This window comes from Phoxinus phoxinus (assembly GCF_949152265.1).
Source record: "Phoxinus phoxinus genome assembly, chromosome: 10".
In the NCBI taxonomy this organism is placed as follows: domain Eukaryota; kingdom Metazoa; phylum Chordata; class Actinopteri; order Cypriniformes; family Leuciscidae; genus Phoxinus; species Phoxinus phoxinus.
In genome coordinates this window covers 5,701,886-5,722,468 of record NC_136885.1, presented here as the reverse complement: position 1 = coordinate 5,722,468, position 20,583 = coordinate 5,701,886, and the positions used below count along the sequence as shown (strand labels likewise).

The following is a 20,583-nucleotide window of genomic DNA, read 5'->3' as shown; positions in this document are numbered from 1 at the left end:
GCCAGTGCACAAAGTAATTCATACAAAAACATTTTTATAAAGAGCTCATACTCAATAAAAAAATACAGTAAAACTTAAGTAATATTGTGAAATAGTATTACAATTTAAAATCTTATTTGAATATATTTCAAAATGTAATTTATTCCTCTGATGTCAAAGCTGAATTTTCAAAATGATTACTTCAGTGTCACATGACCCTTCAGAAATATGAAAACAGTTTGCTGCTTAATATTTTGGATATAAATGTATAATATTATAAATTTTTTCATGATTCTTTGATGAATAAAAAATTCAAAAGAAAAGCATTTATTTAAAAACGAAATATTTTGTAACATTACACATGTTTTAATGTCACCTTTGATAACTTTAATGCATCCTTACTGAAAAAAATTCGTACTAACCAACACATTTTTGAACGGCAGTGTGCATTCAGTAGGTTATTATTTATTGCAGTATAAACACTGGAGTGATCAACAAGGTATCTCTTAATTTACCAGTCGAAGACAGATCAACTTTCTGCTCTTATGTTTACTCCGTGCACTGACAAGGTCTTCATCATATTTGTCGTGGTACCGGTCTTTGCAGCAATTATTTTACCGCAAATACTGCATCGCGCGCTGTTGGCATCGAGCCTGGAGAAATGCACCCACACTTTTGATCGACTTTTCCACAACTTTAAGGTATGTGTGTGTGCTCGCGTCTCATATGAGTATGCGCGTGGAGAGTTCCGCGTGTATGTGCGTGAGCGACTTTATGTGTGTCGTTGTGCATTTCATATGTATGTGTTTGAGCACTGACGTTGACGAGTTAACTCCTTAGGTATCGAAATCTGGAACCGAACAACATGTCATTTCTCGATACTCGATAGTATCGAGGCAATTCGGTCGGTACCTAAAAAGTATCGAGACTCGGTACCCAGCCCTACATATCAGACATTATATTGTCTTTTCTTCCACAAAAGATCATAAAATATGATCTTAAATATAACATATATTTTTATATACAACTCTGCTATTCTTTTCCATTGTCTGCGCCCTTTTTGACTGTCATTATACGTTTAGAGTTGTGTTTTGCTGATGTTGAGTTGTGGTCTTTGTGCAGGTTCTGGGTCTGATCAAGAGTTGTCACGAGCCTCAAGGCATCAGCATGCAAGACCTCAAGCAGAAGCTGAATAGCATGAGCGTCAATGTTATCAGGTACAAACTTCTCCTCCTGAGATATGCGTCTATAAACAAAGAGCTTTTGTAGTGGACCTTGACCCAAAAGAAAAGATTCTACCTTTCTCTTCCTCTTTTTTTTAGTTTCCGTTTCTCTTCTTTGAACCCGAATGAGCTGTGAGAATAGCACGTCCTTAAATTTCTCTGAAAGGGCTTCCTCTTTTGGTTGTCATAGGAAACTTAATATGTTATTTCTCATGAACTTGAGCTCCAGTTTCACAAGACTTGGGACTCAATAGTTTGTTTCCTAGTCTGTTCTTGGATAGATACATTTCCAGATTTTCCAATGATAAGAGCAGCACATCTTAAGCTGACACATTAGTTCACCGTTATAAATCAGTCTCGTGAAAGCAATTGTTTAGCGGATAAACCAAAGAGATGTTTTCATTGTGAAATCGTTGTGATAATGTGGTGCAAGAAAAAACTTTTCTAGATGTACATACTAAGATTTATTCAGTTAAAGACCCCTGTAGTCAATCATTTTATCCCTTAAAACTCCTCTTTGATCATCAAAATGACAGGTTTTTTCCTTTTTACAATTTTTTTTTGTTATGCCTTAAAATAGCTTGAATGTAACCCTACACCCTTGCCTCATTTAGTATACCCAGTTCTATGAATATATAAATGAGCCCCACCTCCACTCACTCACTCAGCTCAGAGATCCACTGGTTGACGATCACTCGTTGATCTGATTGGTTACAAGGTAGTTTGTGACGTCAGAAACACCAGCGATTTCAAACCGTGTTTTTGAGACTGTCTTTGGTTCACTGCAGTTTTAAGGAGAAAATACTCAGCAATGGTGTTGACTTATGAATTTGCACATGGTTTGTCTTAAAGCATATTAAAAACTCCACATAGACATAAAAAACATCAAAAGCTTGATTTTTGATTGAAAGGAGACTGATCCAATGCAGCAAAGATATTTAACGGCTAAAGTCCGTAGTATAGCCTATTGGCTCTGTTGTATCTCCAGATTCTGATCGGTGCACAGGGACAAAAGTAGGGCTGCACGATATGAGGAAAAGCTGCGATGTGCGATAACAGTTTAATATTGCGATGACGATATGACTTGCGATAAATGTGATTGTTAACTATACTGTTCCCATGTCTTAGTGCTTTAATAGGTTATTTGCGTGATAGGTCAAACGTTTATTACCTGCCTGGTTCAGAATACACGATTTTAGCGCGATTTTGGCACGATCCGTTTGACGTATGGGTGTCGTGGAGATTCGTAATAACGACAACGGGCATCGGGACGCAAGATTCGATCGTTTCATCTCTTATAGTGGGCGACAACCTACGTCGCGTCTGCGATGCTTCACGACAGAAAGACTATAGCATATAGCATGTTTAATTCTTTAACAGTCCTCCACGACGGGTTGAATATGTGAGCGAGGCGAGACGTGAGTGAGTGCAACAGTGAGTGTGTGCGTGCGTGCGTGCGTGCGTGCGTGAGTGAGCGAGGGACAGTGAGTGTGTGTGTTTGTGTGTCTGTGCGTGCGAGTGAATGTTTGCGAGTGAATGTGTGTGTGTGACGGCACGCGATGACTGGTCGGAAAGCAACGTGTAGTCTGACATGTTTCTTGTCCACGACAAGATTTTAGGAGTCAAAAACGTGTAAGTTAGTGCTAATCTGAACCAGGCATTATTCATCGTGTCAGGCTGTCTGTTGCGATGTGTTCATCGCGGGAGTTCATATCGCGATGACGATGAAAATTCTATGTATCGTTCAGCCCTAGACAAAAGTAAATAAATATTTTCACAGAGTAAAGTCTTCTCTACGAAATGCAATGCAAGAGATCGCACGGGCGCCTCCGCGTCCTGATTATATGTCCGCTATATTTGCTTCTTATTTATTAATTCCAGACAATTGGTTGATGAAACATTGATTAAAATGAAGATACAATTTATTCAATTTAAAGAAAGACTTTCTACAAAACAAATCTTAATAAAGTGGTCAAAATAATCTCTGACCCATCTTATGATCCTACTCCTGCTGTTCACTTTTCATATACCGGTAATCAACATAGATTAAATTAAAATAATAAAATAACATTATATTATGTAAACATAAATATGGAATATAATTTAATTACTGCCTGATGAAAATTTGACTATTTCAAAGTGTGCTTGTTTTTTTCTGAGGTAACAACATTTAACAAAGTCTGTCTAGCAAAAAATGTAAACCATAGCCTAGCCTATATTTCGTTTTGCCAGCACTTTATTTAGACATCATTCCATTTCTGTCCTAAATGTGAAATAATAAAATGTAATAAACGTTTTCCTTATTATGTTTAATTGCCTTAGCCTCTGGTGTTTGCGTGAAAATCTGTTGTCAGGGGGTGGTTGGGGGATTTAAAGCGGTTTATTTATATACCGGGGGAATTTCTTGCTTTTCAACCACGGTAAGAAAAAATCCATACCAGCCCTAGTAGACGGTAATGTTTTCTCTTGGTTCATCTCAGTCAGTATGAATTAATTTTGATATATAAGTCGCACCTGACTAGAAGTCGCAGGACCAGCAAAACTATGAAAAAAAAGTGTGACTTATAGTCCGGAAAATACGGTACAGGTAAAGATTAGGAGACTGCGAGAAGAAGAAAGAGAGAATGTGATGGAGATGAGAGAGGAAGAGCAGGTATTGCATAGTGTGCCCATGAGATTAGCATTATTACAATTACAATACACAGCACTGGTACTACAGAGGTTGAAAGTTTTGTAGCACAGGCCAAACAGTTGTAGCACAAGTATAAAACGTCTGTTATCATCCCTGAAAACAAACACAAGTAATGGAGTTCATCACTTAAAGATGTTCCATAAAGTGCACCAAAAATACAAACCATCACACAAATTATTTTTAGACAAACTTTTTATTTATTTGCTAAAAATGGAAGCGTGCAGAAACATAAAACCTCAACATTACTCATCAAAGTAGAACAGATCTGCGGGAAGACATCACTAAATAAAAACTCTCGTTTGCAGACTAGCACTAACAACCCATGACAACCATTTCCTTTTTTCTTTTTTTTTTTTATGATTTATTTTTACATTTTAAAATACATTACAAAACAATGGGAGACAAAGAGACACTAAAATATGTAACAGTAAATAGACACACCGAAGTCCCACAAGAAAAAAAAAAAAGAAAAAAAAAAAACTTACGAGTGCAATCCAATACAATCCTGCTTAAAGTAAACCCAATGACCAGACAATACAGAAGTAGTATCATCTAGGCTGGAGATTGATTGGTGAGCTTGGGGTCAGAGAATAGGGTCCAAAATCAAACACGGAGAGCAGGGTCAAGCTGGAGAGTTTGGACATGTTCACGAAGGGGTTGCCAAATCTTGACAAAAATAGCGCTAGGTCGGTGAAGAGTACCTAATTTTCTCTAATTTCATGAAATAAAGAACATCTCTAACCCAGCGAGTGTGAGATGGAGGGTCAGGGCTCTTCCATGACAACCGTTTCCTTTGTTTAGTGCATAGTGTGTGTGTCACAGATCAAGTTCTTGTTCACTTTATTTGTATAGCACATTTACAACAGTCGCTAGGCTGACCAAAGTGCTTTACAGAACAACCAGATTAAAATAAAGACCTGCATAACAACACATAAACACAAGTAAGAGCAGCACACCGAAACCTTAAAACCGGAGTGACAAAACAGTATAATAACAGTAAAAGTCAGCATCGGAAGTTAGCCACGGAAAATCCTTTTCCCACTCGGGTTATATCTATACATTTTCATTTTTGTTTCTCTCTTACTTGGATTTTGTAAAATTGCTTCTGTTGATTCTTCCTCGCGGGCTTGTTTGGGGTTTTCGTGGATCACTTGAAAATAGCGCTTCATTTTCTCGTCAACTAGCAGCTGCGTAGAAATTATGGGTGCGTTACTTAGGAATTGTGGGAAATGGAGTTGGACAAAATGACTCAATGCAGCCGGGACACGAGTCAAGTCAAGAATATTTGTATAGTGCTTTTCACAATACAGATTGTATCAAAGCAGCTTCACAGTATTAAAAAATAATAATAAAACATCCATGTTTGGTAATGCTAATCAATAGTATTATTCATTGATTAATTAAATTGAATATCCCCAACTGAGCAAGCCAAAGGCAACAGTGGCAAGTTTTAATCGCACAATAGACTACAACTACCAACTATAATAGCAGTGCGCCATCAATCTCACACTCAAATAAGCACAACAATCACTTCACACTATTTAAGCGGCTGTGTTATGAACATGCGAAACTGTATCGCACGCATGCTCCAGTGGTAAATGTATTCAGCGCACAGACCAATTTTTTCGTATTTAGCACATATATGTCGCACTGTAAAGCCCTGCATATAAATGTTCTTTGCTAATTACAGTGGAAAATATAAGCTCAATTTAACAACACAAGCACCTATTAATTATAATGCCATAATAGTAGTATTGTATATATATTAATATTTGTACATGGTCCTCGAATATGTTATATTTCCCCAGTATCAGCATTGGGAGTGTTTGCGCAACTTGCATCATTCAGCCAGTGGGTGGCGACAAGTGACTGTCTTCATGAGTGAACAATTGAACCATTAAATGAACAGATTAGTCCAAAAACAAGTTGCTGAAACCAGTCTTTGATGCTCATATAAATTGCTCATTTGCCTCTGGACACAGATCTATTGCATTGGCATTTGATTGAAATGTAACATCTATGCAAAATAATCCTTGAATAATTTCTAATTTAAGGCCATTCCCGTTTCGAATATGTGATTGTGTTTTGTCAACAATAAGCAGAAACATTCTGCATGTCCATTTTGTAGTGTGGATCATTCATTGCAGCATTAAAACGGATTCTCATGTTTAAGAATCTGTTATCTTCTTGACAAATAATTTATGCCACTGCTACCAATGTGCTTAAGCAGAGAAGCGAATGCTCTTTTGCACGTCTTGCGGTATATCCGTGCCAGAAAAACACAAGTGTGTGAGTGTGAAGATTTGTTAGTAAATGTAAAGTGCCAATAACAGAAATAAAACCGTAAAGTGACGTTTTCTCGTACTGAGCTGTTACCCTAGATGATTTTATCAACTGTTAAAGGTCCCATGACATGGGGTTATTTTATTATTTTATAATGTTTCCCTTATAATGTTAGTATGTTTTTTAGATCAAAAATAGGCATAATTTAGAAATAAAAGGCATTTTTGTCCTAGCCTGATTATAGCCTCTGATTTGAACGCTCTGTTTGAAGGGGCGTGTGAATTATATTTACAAATTAATATAACAAATTATATTTTATTATTGAGACCAATTTTATATGAATATTAGGATCAGGTGTTTTATCAGGCTATTGTTTTTACATTTTAGATAACTATGGCAGAAGGACACGTGACAGAAAAGAGACCGTTCAGGGTTTTCCTCTTGAAGTCTGGACCAGTTTTATATTTAGCTTAAAATAAGGATTTACTAAAAACAAACAAACAACATACTTAATATAGTATGTTTAAATGGTAATTGTTTTCAAAATTGAACCTAGAAATGCTATCAGTGTAGTGCCCCTAGCACTCCCATTCAAAAGGCATTTTGGCCTAAAACGAAAATACAGTCAATCTCAAAAGTGGCGTTTCCATTATAATTATGCTTTTAAATGAAAGTTTGACTCGGGTAGATAAAAAAAAAAAGAGCCTAGGTTCAATTTTGGCGTCAGTTTCCCTTTAACTAGTAATTTCAAAGTTTTGTCTTTCCTTGCCATATACAAATAATGTTCCCAGTTATAACATTGTTTATCATGAAATTCTCTATTATTAGGCCTAATGCTAAATGTGTGTGTATATATGTATAACCGTCTTATCACATATCTGGTTTGGAGTCATGTACTGTATACATGACAGATAGAAATAACTATAATAATTTATAAACTTGCTGTTTAAAGAAAATGTATTCTCATTTTCTGAAGCATCTTGTTTCTGATCTTGTAGTGCTTTCAACTTAAGCAGGAGAGAGAATTGACGCACACTGAGCGGAAGACCATAAATAGCACGTTAAGCTTTAGATGATGATATTAGCAGATATGGTGTTACCGTAAACGGCCCTGAGCGCTTGTGGTATGAACCGCTCCATTGTTTTGATGCGCTGCTCACTTTAAGCTGTAGAAACTGTACAATGGTCCTATAGTGGTCATTTTGTCTCACGGTCCGAACCAAACCGCAGTCTGCCGTTTTAGATGCCCTTTTTTAATGAATTATTTACTTAAGATCAATAATAGCATTAAACATTAACTAATTTAATTTATTTAATGTTCAAATAGTTTAAAAAAAATTCAAACAATGCCAACCCTAGCTTTTATATACCATGTGTGAACGTAGGCTTTTTCAGACACACACTTGTTCATTTGTGAACTTCACTCATTTCCCACCAAATGCTTCACAGCTCACAATATGCAAACACTTGTCAGCACCTTTTTTTTTAAACACTTTCTAGTGCAAAAGCCATCTAAAAAAAAACACGACCCAAGCCGACATTCAAAGTGAATCAATTCCTTATTCAGAACAGAAAAAATGAGATAAATGAAGTGTCTTATCTGTCTGCTGCACATTCAACTTGTCACGAAACAGTCCTTTTAACTCTCGCTTCTCTTTACCGGTTTACAGACAAATTGTGGACTTTCTCAGCAACGAGGGACACATTTTCTCCACCATTGACGAGGACCACTTCAGATCAACAGACAATGAAGCCTAACCACCGTTCTGTCATATCTGTTACCCATTTCATATCTATGTAGTTTTCAAGGAAAACAGTGCACAATATATATATAACCATAATTTCAGTTCTTTTTGGTAATTTTTAATAAAAGCATACACATTCACAAACTTAATTCTGTTCTTTACATTTCAGCATTTACTTAAGAATTAGCAGTACAAATGACATTGCCTAATTTACATTAAAGTGTATATTTGTTAAACCTTGCATTGACACAACTTTGAGTTTTTAGACGCATTGACAGTAGCAATATTCCTTTGTTAACATGAATACAAAGTGTCCTTGTTCTAATAGAAAATGCTTTCATGGGGATTTTTAAATGTGTCCTCGATAGACTCATAGTCATGGTCCGAGTCAGAGAGTCTCCTTGCTTTTTTTTTGGTGGAAGGAAAGAAAAGAAAAGATTAAAATCTACATATTTTAGCTCCCTGATTTTGGGTCATTGCTGTTCAAAGATGTTAAAAATCATTAAAAACTATCAAATATCTAAATGTAAAGACAAACCAACCTGCATTTCGTGCATTCGTGGGACCTTTCACGTACATATTGGGCATACTGACGCTCTCTGTTATTGATATGCTTTTCCTAGGCAGGATTGGAGGGGGCTGGTCTGCAGTCTGGGAGTTTCACAGGAAAAAAAGAGTCACTTTATAAACTGAGTCAGCTTATCAAATAAGAAAAGAGGAACACAATGCATTTTTTCCTGTTCAGTATGCATAAGCGCATGGTTACATACAAGACTTTATAAGGGCAGATTTATGTTTTTACCATCTTAGGAGAAAAATGAATAGTTTACCCAAAAATGAAAACTCGATCATAATTTTCTCATCTTCATGTTGTTCCAAACATGCATTTTTTAATGCGATTATGCATTACATGCTATAGTTCATACATTGAAAATAAGGAAACAGACCATCTCCAATGACATAACAGCACCATAAAAGTGGTCAATACAATTTGTGCAATGCCTTCCCAAGCCTTATCTGAACTTTGTCTCTGTTTTGAATGGAATAGTTTAGTGAATTAATCAATGACTTATTCATAAAGCCAGTCGCTTGCTTTATTCCTGAATGAATGATTTCTTTGTAGTTCTTATAACCAGTTGCAATTTTTTTTTTTAACTGTTCTCTTTTTTTTCTCATAATTTCATCTTTTTTAATTAAAATTTTATTTAAAACCTGAATCTCTTACAGTAATCAATGCATTTGTAGTCGCTGTGAAAATGCATCCTTGCCCTTTGAACTGCAATAGTCTGTAAATGCATCTAAATGCCACTTTTTTTCCATGAAAAGATGATTTTGTTGATACTGATTTCAATTGACTTATGCCATATGCCAAGGTAAAAATGCCCCTGGAAATCAATTGAATGGGCAAATATCATCCCCTAATGGAAAAAGTTAATTTATGTCACTGACAAAATGTAATTATTATTAATTGCTTTATTACATGATTCTTTGGGTAGAAATGTCTCAATTACACTTTCATTGTAAAGCAAAGCAAAGAGCATGTTAATAATTCAGCAGAACTTTTGTTTCACAGAAAAAAGTAATGGATTTTGGACAAGATGATCACATTTTTGGGTGAACTATTCCTTTAAAAAGAATTGATAACTTGTTAACTTGACCATGGAAGTATGTGAGCAATCGATTTTTCCATCACTCATCATAAACATTAACTACGGAGGGGAATTTGGGAAATGCTTTAATAGATAATCCTGTAGTAGCTAATCTGAGAATGTGACTCGGAAACAAAACCATTACTGTTTGATTCCTACATTTCTATTTTAGTTGGGTGAATAAAAGTGTGTGCTTACATCATCTGGCGGAGGTGGAGCAGGGGCCCGTCTACCCTTTGTCTGATGAAGCGAGAGGTCGTCCAGTTGTTCGGTCACATTGCTCCTTACATTTGGTAATACGTTTTTAGGCTTGGGGGACCTCTTAGGTGCTTTCGCAGTGGATGGTTTCCGCTTTGGTGGACGAGGAGGGGGTTCCTCAACTTTGCTTATGAGTTTGTGATATTCATAGTAGAATTTCTCTGTCACCTCAGTGACTTTCTCTATATGAAGTTCTGGGGGTTCATCGCTAGACCACGGCAGATGATCAGAGGTGAAGCAGAGAGACATTTGTAGCCAACGTACCGGCAACTCAAAACACCAATCTGGTTTATTGCATAGGCTTGCCAATACTGTGGTCTCTGTGAAAGTCTCCTCAAGCTTAAGTGCTGTTAACCCCATCAGGGGATCTTTCTCTAGGTCTTTATCCCGAGTCACCACTTTGACATCCAGAGGCAAAGAGCTGCTCATTAAATCAGTTAGCTTATACTTCTTGTTGTCCGAAAGCTTTTCCACAAAGTGACCTGCCATAAACAGTGGCAGAGAGATTTCCTCACTGTCGTCTTCCTCGTCTTCTTCATCATCCTCGTCGCCCACTTCCATGGTCCGTTTACAAATTAGACTTTCTACTTTCTTAGCAGCTCCAGATTTATCCTTGAGTCCATCCACCCTTAACACTTCTAGCTGCTCGCCAACGCTGAGCGCAGGAATTCCCTCATCCTCTTCCGCCTCGCTGTGCCGGGTCACGCTTACTTTCAAACCTGGAGACTGAGAAGATGCCAAGTATAGCTCGTACACTGATCCGAATTCCCGGGCCCTTCTTCTCATTCGTCCACCATACCTCTCTGAGATGCAGTAGTACTGTTTTCCCTTCTTTCCCTTTGGAGTCGAGGCTAATAGCAATGTTGTGTGGCCACACCCATGCAACACGAGTTGCCTTCCACTTTGCAGTTCTTTGAACCAGCTGCAATTAAAAAACGGATCACCTTCTGGGCTATCAATGATCTCTGCCATAGTGGGGAACGACTCCTTTGACTGACTTGTAACTTCGGTCAGCGATAGTGGAGTTATGAACACTAAATCCTGGAACTCGTCTGTCACGTCCTGGACATCCACTTCCAGGCTGGAGGGGAACTTGACCACGTTCTTCCTCACTAAATGCAAAAAAAAATCATTACCAATCATTTATTCCAGTACCATTTCCATGTATCAAGCCTATATGACAGGGGTTCCTAAATCTACTCCTGGAGGGCTCAGAGTTTAGATCCAACTTGCCCAAACTCACATGCCTAAATGTTTCTAGTAATCCTTAAAACCTTGCTTAGCTGGTTCAGGTGTTTTTATTAGGATAGGAGCTAAACTTCTCAACACAGTGGCCCTTCAGGCGGATGATCGGACACCCCTGTTCTGACAGGTCTACTCCCTTCCACTCCTGGAGGAGTCCAACTCAACACACCAGCCTGTAGTTTTCAGGTAAAGCCAAAGACCTTGAGTAGTTGGGTCTAATGTAGGTTAGATTAGGAAGGCGATGGAAGGTGGACCTCCAGGAGCAGGATTGAGTGAAAGCTGATTGCCTATTTCCACCAACATGTTGGTTCTCATTAGGGGCAATAGTTCCTAGAACTATTGGCGGAAATTCCCGGATTTTGGCACCGCAAGTACTGGGAACGAATTTAGTTCTAGGAACTCCTTTTGGAGGAACTAATTTAGCTCCTACTTCAGAGTCGGGTCTAAACCAGCACTATAGGAACTACCAGTGACGTAAGTGTACATTGATTGGCCGAACTCACGCGAAACACTTGAGTAGTTGGGTCTAATGTAGGTTAGATTAGGAAGGCGATGGAAGGTGGACCTTGTAGGAAACTTTTCCTTCTTCTAAGCAAAGACCAGGAGACGTTTGGATCACGTTCAAGCAGAAGTTATTCTTTATTGAGCGCGGCTGCAATTCTTTCAAACGGTCTGAATCTGTAACAGTGAACTCTCAATTTATGTACATTTAGGGGCAGGGAGAAATTAAGTATTACAGGTTTTGGAACCTGCCCTAGACCCAGTTAGCATAACTATTCAAACGCTGAGACGCGAGAGCAGGGCTGGCAGATTCTCTTGCTGGAACAGGAGCTCCAAGAGCCAGTTTTCAGTAATCTAACAAATACCGAAAACAGGACTGACCGGACTCTCTTGCTGGAAGTTTCGCAGCTGATCTAAACATAGTCTCTTCACTTTTGCAGTTTCCTAAATTAAACATTTAATAAATTTGTTATTCTTCAACCTCCAGGAGCAGGATTGAGTGAAAGCTGATTGCCTATTTCCACCAACATGGTGGTTCTCATTAGGGGCAATAGTTCCTAGAACTATTGGCGGAAATTCCCGGATTTTGGCACCGCAAGTACTGGGAACGATTTTAGATCTAGGAACTCCTTTTGGAGGAACTAATTTAGCTCCTAAACCAGCACTATACGAACTACCAGTGACGTAAGTGTACATTGATTGGCCGAACTCACGCGAAACACCAGCACCCACCATTTTTAAAAAAGGTGTGCAAAAATGGAAAACAGTGATAGGTGGACCTCTTAACTGAGAAAATCCAACGCAACTTTGAGGGGACTAAGAGAACATGATTATATGTATTTCTGCTCAGCTAGCAACATTGGATATCAATCAGACGACAAACGTTAATACCTTTTCATTACTGTCTACTTTCTATGTATAACAGCTCTATCTAATAGTTTTTAGGCAGGACTGTTAGACAGATCGTAAACTAATGAACATGGAGAATGGCATTCAGAGGCTCTGGCATTCTCAGCGCAGTTAAAATAAAGGTCACAACAACAAACAAGGCTTATGTCACTTCAGAGTTCCTACTGGTGGTGCGAATGCAACCAGGAAAATGTTCCTAAGGGAATAAATAATTCTCGGGGGAACCACCCCGGTGTCTAGTTCCTAGAACTACCCGGTGCGAAAGCACTTATTGGTGTTGGGGTATTTGCAAACCTCTCTTGGAACCGGGCAATGCTTCCATTATCGTGCCAATCAGTGATGTACAGTAATTGATCACATACGTTAATTATTTGTGCTCATTAGACCTTATGAGTGCTTCAATTTTGAGTACATGTATTAGCCTAAAAAATAATTTAATGAAATAACAAGATGCTTTTGATAAAACGATGAAAGTTATAACAAAATTAATTGCAACTCATTTTCAGTTCAGACTGCTTCATTGATTATAATCAAAGGAAGGAAAGGGGAAGGGGGGGATGCAAGACCAATTCCTATTTACTTTAATGGGACAATATCAAAATCTCAAAAATGTCTGGCCAAATCCACATTTAAAGAACATAATGCAAAATTAGCAACAACAAAAAAAGTCTGATATGCGCTATTCTATAAATATTTATCCTCAATTAGCAATTTGGTCCAGCCAATGCACATGTGCAGTCCCAAGAGCTCAACTTTTTCCATGGAAACCAGAGCTTCTTAACAGATTGGCTCTTTTTTAATAAGATAGTATTTGTGCACGCTGCATTTTCTCCCATTCATATTAATGAGTGAATTATCTTGGTGGTTATAGTGTTTGTTTTAATTCAAGGAATCTGGTTTGTGTATCTAGTTATTTTTGCTTCATTCTTGATAGATTGAGTTGCTGCTTTTTAGAAAACGTTTAGTGCAGATTTCCAGTCTGAGACGCTTGCAGTTCCTTATTTGAGGCCAGCAGGTTTTGTGGGTCAGTGTGGAGCCAATTTGTCTGGCCCACAGCTAGGACGGAGGGATGTTGTATTTTTGTATGCTAAACCCTAGAAAAGAGTTCGCATTTTGGCACTTCTGCTTCCATTGCCCTGAAGTCATTGACCTTTTGTTTAAAAGCCTGAAATAAGGTTTCTAGTGAACACAAGTTCAGGATGTTTTCACGTTTTATTCTATGACATAAAATGTATCAGTAATACCCCTTCCTCCGCTTTCACAGACAGAGCTTCGATTAAGCCAGTTGTAGGCCTTAGTTAAATTAGGACATGTGTGGTGTGCATCTTGAGACAAAATAATGGTGCTGACATATTTTAAGATATATCAGTGCAAGTTGCTTTATTTATTAGACAGCTCAAACGTGCATTTTAGTCTGGGACTAGGCTTAAGCCTTGCCTGTGAAACCGGGCCCTTGTGATTTCTTTAAAGGTTTTATTTGTCTTGAAAAATTCAGTTGCTATGAAGTGTCTAAATGGGACTTCAGAGGTTGTCGGGGACATTAAGCATCATCACACAGAACAGGTAAACTCACCTACAGCACTAGTCCACTATTTCAGCCTCATTGTGTTTATAATCACGCTCTTGTAAACTATTGTACACTCAAACTTTCAGGGTGAATGTTTTTTTGTTTTTAAAAAAAATAAAGATTGAAAGAGTTGAAGTAATGCAACTTTGGTATAAAACATTTTATTTTATTTCTGGCGATTGTATTTAGCCTTCAACATTCATGAGTTGTGTTCATTTGTTTTCTTGGTCACAGAGCTTAATCTGCACAGAAGCCAATAGAAAAATCCTATTTGTTTTTTGACGAGGAAACCAGGGTAATGCGAATATACAGGCCGGCCTACAAAAATATATCATAACTGCAGCACTCTGTTCTGGACAGGTACATATCTGGCTTTGGCACCAGCACCATGTCAGTGGAAAAAGGACTTGACAAAGATTTCCAAAGTAGAGTAACACTGTGGTACTTACTATGCATAATGGCGCTGATTTCATACACTGGGCTGAAAACCATCAAGGCTCCACAGTTCTTCATATTTGTGCTGCGGAAGTGCCGGCAGCTCAGCCTGGCTGATGACATGATTTCCTGTAGAGTGAAACCACGTTCACATTCGTACTCATAAAACTCCCCTTTCAGGGATAGAGGAAGGAGTATCTCTGCAGACGCCTTGTTCTGCCCCACCACATGACAACGTGCAAGTCTTTCTCCATCGACAGCGGCCTCCACTGAAAGCAGGGTCAACTCTTTTCCTGCGGGGACCGTGAAGTTGTCTATAGTCAAATCCTCTCTGCTTGTGAAGATGAAGGAGCCACAGGCGTCCACTCCAACCGGACACAGACCCACAATTTCCTCAATTGCATTGTACGGGAGGTCCTCAGCGACGAGTCTGAACTGGCCTAGAGAGATTCACAGTGTGGGAAAATCAATAAATTTGCCCTAGCTTTTGGTTTAGAATTAATTCCCAATAGGATAAAAGCCACCTTGAGCTTAAGTTGAAGAACCAGCATCATGACTTATTAATGGAGAAACAAGTGTGGGTATCTGTAGGTTGGAGTAATTGACGTGCCGAAAGGTCTTACAATTGACCTATCGTAAGCCCCTCCCATCGAACTGTTCTACTCAAAAAATGTTTGCAATCAGGCTTCATCCCTGAGAGTTTAAAAATGGCCACAGTCACCCCTGTGCTAAAGAAACCTTCACGGGATGCTTCTATTTTAGCAATTTTCGGCCTGTTTCTGTTCTGCTTTTAATCTACTTTAAAATAGTACTGAAACTGCCCTTCTTAATGATAATGAGTTCTTAATGATATTCTGATGGCTACTGATTCTGGTGATTCTGTCATTTTAGTTATGCTTGACCTGTCTTCAGCTTTTGACACTATTGATCATGCAATTCTCATCTCTCGCTTGGAGTCTTATGTGGGTCTAGGAGGGGCGGTTTTAAATTGGTTCAAATCTTTCCTAACAAATCGAACTTTCTCAGTTAAAATAGGAAAATAAAAAAAAATCACTTCGTCTTTACGCAAGCTAACCTGTGGTGTACCTCAGGGGTCTGTTCTTGCACCTACTCTCTTTTCCCTCTATCTACTTCCCTTGGGGTCCATCTTCAGGAAACACAATGTTTCTTTCCACTGTTAAGCTGATGATATGCAAATCTATCTGCCTTTGTCCACAGAAAAAAAGCATGTTCTTAATAGTTTATCAGCGTGTCTGGATGATGTAAAATCATGGTAAATCATGGTAAAAAAAAAAAATGATTTTCCTAAATTCAGATAAATCGGAAGTTATTGTCTTTGGCCCCTCTGAAACTAGAACACAAAACGTACCACATTTTAAGTTCTTACATTTTTCTATTTCATCCAAAGTGCGAAATCTGGGTGTGGAAATCGACAACGGATTGAAATTTGACAGACAAATTGCCTCTGTGGGCTCTAGTTTTTTTTATCTTCGTTCTCTCTCTAAAATTAAAAACTTTCTTTCTAACGCCTCTCTAGAGGTTGCTATCCACACCTTTATTACATCTCGGCTGGATTACTGCAACTCTCTGTATTATGGTGTTTCAAAGACTCAAATTTCCAGTCTACAAGTCGTTCAAAATGCAGATTCCTGAAGGGATGTAAAAAATTTGATCATGTTACACCCCTTCTGAGATCTCTACATTGGTTACCTGTTCAGTATAGAATTGAATATAAAATTCTATTACTTGTCTACAAATCCTTTAATAATCTTGCACCATCTTTTTTGACGGACTGACTTCACCTGTACACTCCTAAGAGAGGACTTGGATCAGGAAACAAATTTCTTCTTCACATTCCTAGAAACCGCTTGAAAAAAAGTGGAAATAGAGCCTGTGGAATAATCTCCCGACCCAAATTAAAATGGCTTCCACTTTGTCTGAGTTTAAAGCTGCTCTTAAAACTCACCTGTTTGTCTCGGCTTTTAACATGTAATTTATCCTGTTTTTATTAAGTGATTGTGACTATTTTTTTGTGTATCTATATTGTAATTAGTGTACAGCACTTTGGTCGGCCGGTGGCCGGTAGTAAATGTGCTTTAGAAATAAACAGAACTTGAACGCAGATGAGCCAACAGCCAATGGGAGTTGAGTATCAGTTGCACGGGGAACTCGGACATCTTTAGGTTTCAGCGCCATAGAGAAACATTGGAAGATCTGAAGCTCTCATCAGTTTGATGGTGTTTATGCTACAAAAATGGTAAAACGATGTGCCAGGGGTATTTGTATCACTGATTCCAGGTATCCTGAGAGGATGGGCAAGGGGATTTATTTTATTCCATTTCCTAAACCCAAACCATGTGCTTTGGATTAAGCTGTGTATTAATCTGACGTTTTGGGCGCAGTAACCTGGTTCCCTAAAGATTCAACCCCAATCCCAATGAAGACGAAAACGTTCTTACTCTCATTAAGTTACAATTAAAGTTAATGAGTCCATGCTAGCATTCAAACCTAAATAGCTAACTGTTCTCAAGTCATGTACAGACTGGTCTACAATTCATTGCCTCTATTAAACTGGTTAAATGTAAATTAATTAAATTGTACCCTGCGGTACATGAACAGTGTTGATCCTGGATGTTGTCATCTACGACCGTAACATGAGGTTTCTCCCGTTTGCATTGTGATCTGTAAACCCTTGCTTCCAAATTAATCTTGTTACCCACCATATTTATTTTAAAATGTTGTATATATCCCTCAATGGCATATTTAAGCTCCTCGACCAGAGAGGTAAGGTACATCTTTATTATCCCACATGGGGAAATTTGTCTTGGTTTTATCAGTACACAATTAACACACAATAATCAACAAACCAGACAATAATAGAACCAAAAAACTCCTTCCTGCAGCCATTCCTGTCTCCATGAATGCTGTTCACATATGCTAATGTTACCTCTAATCATGTGGGTTGTTATTCACATATGCTAATGTACAGAGGTGTAAAGTCCAGGGGTCAGAAAGTAAAAGTCCTGCCGTATGTTTATTCAACCCATGAAAAACTGTGATAATTAGCAAATCCAGGTGATTGGAACAACATACTGAGAAGGACTTTGACTTTCTGAACCTGGACTTTACACCTGCTAATGAGACCATATGTTGAATAATACAGGACGTTATTTAAATCAACTAAATCAAATAGTTTGTGTGTATTGCTGTTGTTGTTTAGAGGCTCACCTGAATAGTCAGTTGGCAATTCATATGAAGCTCCAGTGTCAATCTCCTCACAAGATACAGACAGGAGCTGTAAGCCAATGATCTTCAAGAAATCTCCAGTAGATAAACACACCTCACTTCCCGAAATCTCATATACGGACCCTGAAAATAACACATCATCATGTCCTATTTGCATAACCATCTGCGTTCATTTGAAAAGTTTATTCCGACAACATTTGATCGCATTAAAACAAAGTCAAACATGCCACAGGGAGTCAGACCATTTTTTTTTATTACATTGAAGTCTGAAAGTAAATTCTTTATGTGGTATGGATTATATATTATTTTTAAAGGCCTATTTATTTCATTTTTAATATTGTACTTCACTCAAATATACATTCTCTTTATTTAAAGCAGTGGATTTCAACTTTTGCAACCCCAAAATCTGTTGCAGCAGCGGAAAACAAACTATATTCAAATCAAACAATTCAGTGTATAATTAGGAAAGGAAAATAAACCATATTTTAAAAGTGAAGAGAAAACACTCATTTATTGTTGTTGATCTCAAATGCGTCTAATCAATCTCAATATGAATTATCTAATTAATTTGAATGACAAATATGTCACTTTCGAAGCCTAACAGGCAGATGCCAACCTGGACAGGTCGTGAGACATGCCCTCATTCTCAAAACCGATTTTAATTTTAATACATTTCGGTTTGGGAATTTAAGGATATTTTTATTTTTGAATTTGACCTAAAATCTGACAAACAGAAAGCAGCTGACAACCACTGATTTAATGCATGATTTCTTCACTTTTTGTTCACATTTGATTTGAGTTCCCCCTTTAAACAATCGTTAGGCTATTGGGTTTTGATGCAATGCAGACAATACTAAACTAGATCCGGTCACATATTTCCTTGTAGTGAACAACGCACGCCGTAAACTACTTTGATGGGGGGGAAAATGGTCATGTCCTGTTTGTGGTCGAAGGGACCTCACAGCCATTTTAATAACACCAAAACATACTTTAGTGTGAAGTGTGAACATAAATTTAAATTGATGGCACACTTGACAAATGTCAAATCACTTCTGTTTGAGATTAAAATATGCGGTGAATTCATGTTTTCACATGCAATTGGACCAAAACGTACAAACAATACAATCAATTCCAAAGAATACAAGAGTATTATAACATTATTGTTCCTTATTTTTACTAAAGGATGATGGTTAAAATATACAAAACTGTAATAATTAACAATTACAATGCAAAATACATTTACAGAAATGGAAAGCCTGGACGAAACTCTGAACAAAGAACCGTAGGATTTAGTATATTGCTTGTTTATATTTTTCCCTTTTAAAAAGAGTCATCCAGAATATGCAGAGAGGATAAAAGCATGAAACGTACCCTGGAAATAAACCCCAGAGCAGACCTGTAGGATGCGGGGCAGAGACTGCTGATCCAGACAGTTGATAAAGACTCGCAAGGACTGGAGGTCTCCCATCTCTCACGACGGACAGTCACACACTGCGCTGATCTGCTGTTTGCACACATAACACTCATATAGTCAAGAGAGGAAGTCTCAAAAGTGACTCACCCAGAAACCACAAACACCATAGTGAACTGCGCACAGCCTTTTTATTTTGTATATTTTTAATTTACTGTTTTATTTAAATATTCAATTTGATGTATTGTATTATAGCCTACTTGAATATTCTGTTTCAACATATAATAACTGCATTAACAATAAATGTTTATGCGGTTTCAATTGTGTGACCACAACTGTTGTCATCCTGTCTATACAATGCTTGCAACTATCTCCCGGAATTACAAATCCTTTTATGGTGAAGGCTTAGCTCATGAATATTAATTGAGTAATGCTGATATTGATTGGTTAACCTCCCTAAAAGGGCGTTCACACCATAGATACATAGATTCAAAATTCGACCACTCCAGGCACATCAGTGCGTCCGCCATCTTGTAACGGTGAACATGTGGTCACTCAATAATACCACAACACTGCAGATTCTGGTTGTAAATTCTGGTAGATTTAAATTTCTGAAGAAATGGGATAACCTTTAACATTGTTTGTGTTTTTATATGTATTAACTCCAGTTTGTTCATTTTATGTTAGCTGACACCTTCGTCTTGTTGTTTTGTGTTAGTTTACTAAAATCATCTGCTGAAGTCTACATGTGTCTAACTACGGTTGCAGACTCTCAAGACTAGAGTGTCACGATGTGGTGAGAAATCATAGACAGTATATAAGATGGACTCAGCGACCCCATAGGTTTCAACGGAGAAAAGTGAAGTCAATTAGAAGCACTCACTTCCTGATCGCCAGGCGAACTGCGCAGGCTCAAACTGAGCTTGATGACGTACAGTAGATGTGACGTGAGCAACGTGTCTGACAGTTGTCAGTCTTCTAGTCGCTGTGCCGAGAGAAATCTGAGTCATTCCCTTCCGAATCTCGCAGAGACGGAGAGCGTGAGTATTAGCTGTCCATGAGCTAGCAGCAGGATCAACTTTATCACTCTCTATGGGCTTCTCCCCTGATTTTATCAGGCTTTATGCCTCCACGTCCCCCCGATTGCCTGCAAGCTTTTCCGTAATTTCTTGAATGTGCGACAGAGAGTCGAGTGGTATGACGCAATCGTTAGCCTATTTTTACAAAAACTGCTTCTACGGGGCCATAAGATACAAGGTAATGGAGCCTTTTATACATTGTTGTGTTTCTTTAGAAATAAATAATGGACAAAATGGAGTCTTTAAACGCCTCAGATGTAAAGTTATTCGCTGTCGCCAAAATGAATGGGAGTCAATGGAATGCTAACAGCAGGGATGTTAATTAATGGCGGCCCCGGGGAAGCTTCGGTTTCCGGCTGAT

At 38.1% G+C, this 20,583-nt stretch overlaps 2 protein-coding genes across 2 annotated transcripts in view; one reads left to right on the top strand and one right to left on the bottom strand.

The window, feature by feature from the left end:
- rpa2 (replication protein A2) overlaps positions 1-8,768 on the top strand; it is a 30,976-nt gene extending 22,208 nt beyond the window's left edge. The window contains exons 8-9 of the mRNA XM_079624932.1: positions 1,102-1,196; positions 7,848-8,768. Coding sequence (XP_079481058.1) covers positions 1,102-1,196; positions 7,848-7,935 — 183 coding nt within the window. The 3' untranslated portion in view covers positions 7,936-8,768. The remainder of the gene's footprint in view (positions 1-1,101; positions 1,197-7,847) is intronic.
- themis2 (thymocyte selection associated family member 2) lies at positions 8,188-19,281 on the bottom strand. The gene is made up of 6 exons (XM_079624925.1): positions 19,104-19,281; positions 17,715-17,855; positions 14,501-14,926; positions 9,770-10,941; positions 8,465-8,573; positions 8,188-8,326 (listed from the first exon to the last, which is right to left on the bottom strand). The coding sequence occupies exons 1-6, from the start codon at positions 19,198-19,200 to the stop codon at positions 8,244-8,246; spliced, it is 2,028 nt and encodes a 675-aa protein (XP_079481051.1). The 5' UTR covers positions 19,201-19,281; the 3' UTR covers positions 8,188-8,243.
- Positions 19,282-20,583: the final 1,302 nt, after the last annotated feature.

Coding starts and splice junctions, on each gene's coding strand:
- themis2 (XM_079624925.1), bottom strand. CDS start 19,200: ATGGGAGACCTCCAGTCCTTGCGAGTCTTTATCAACTGTCTGGATCAG. Junction 14,927..17,714: donor ATTGCCAACTGACTATTCAG/GTGAGCCTCTAA, acceptor GAATCTCTCTAG/GCCAGTTCAGACTCGTCGCT. Junction 10,942..14,500: donor AATCAGCGCCATTATGCATA/GTAAGTACCACA, acceptor TTTTGCATTTAG/TGAGGAAGAACGTGGTCAAG.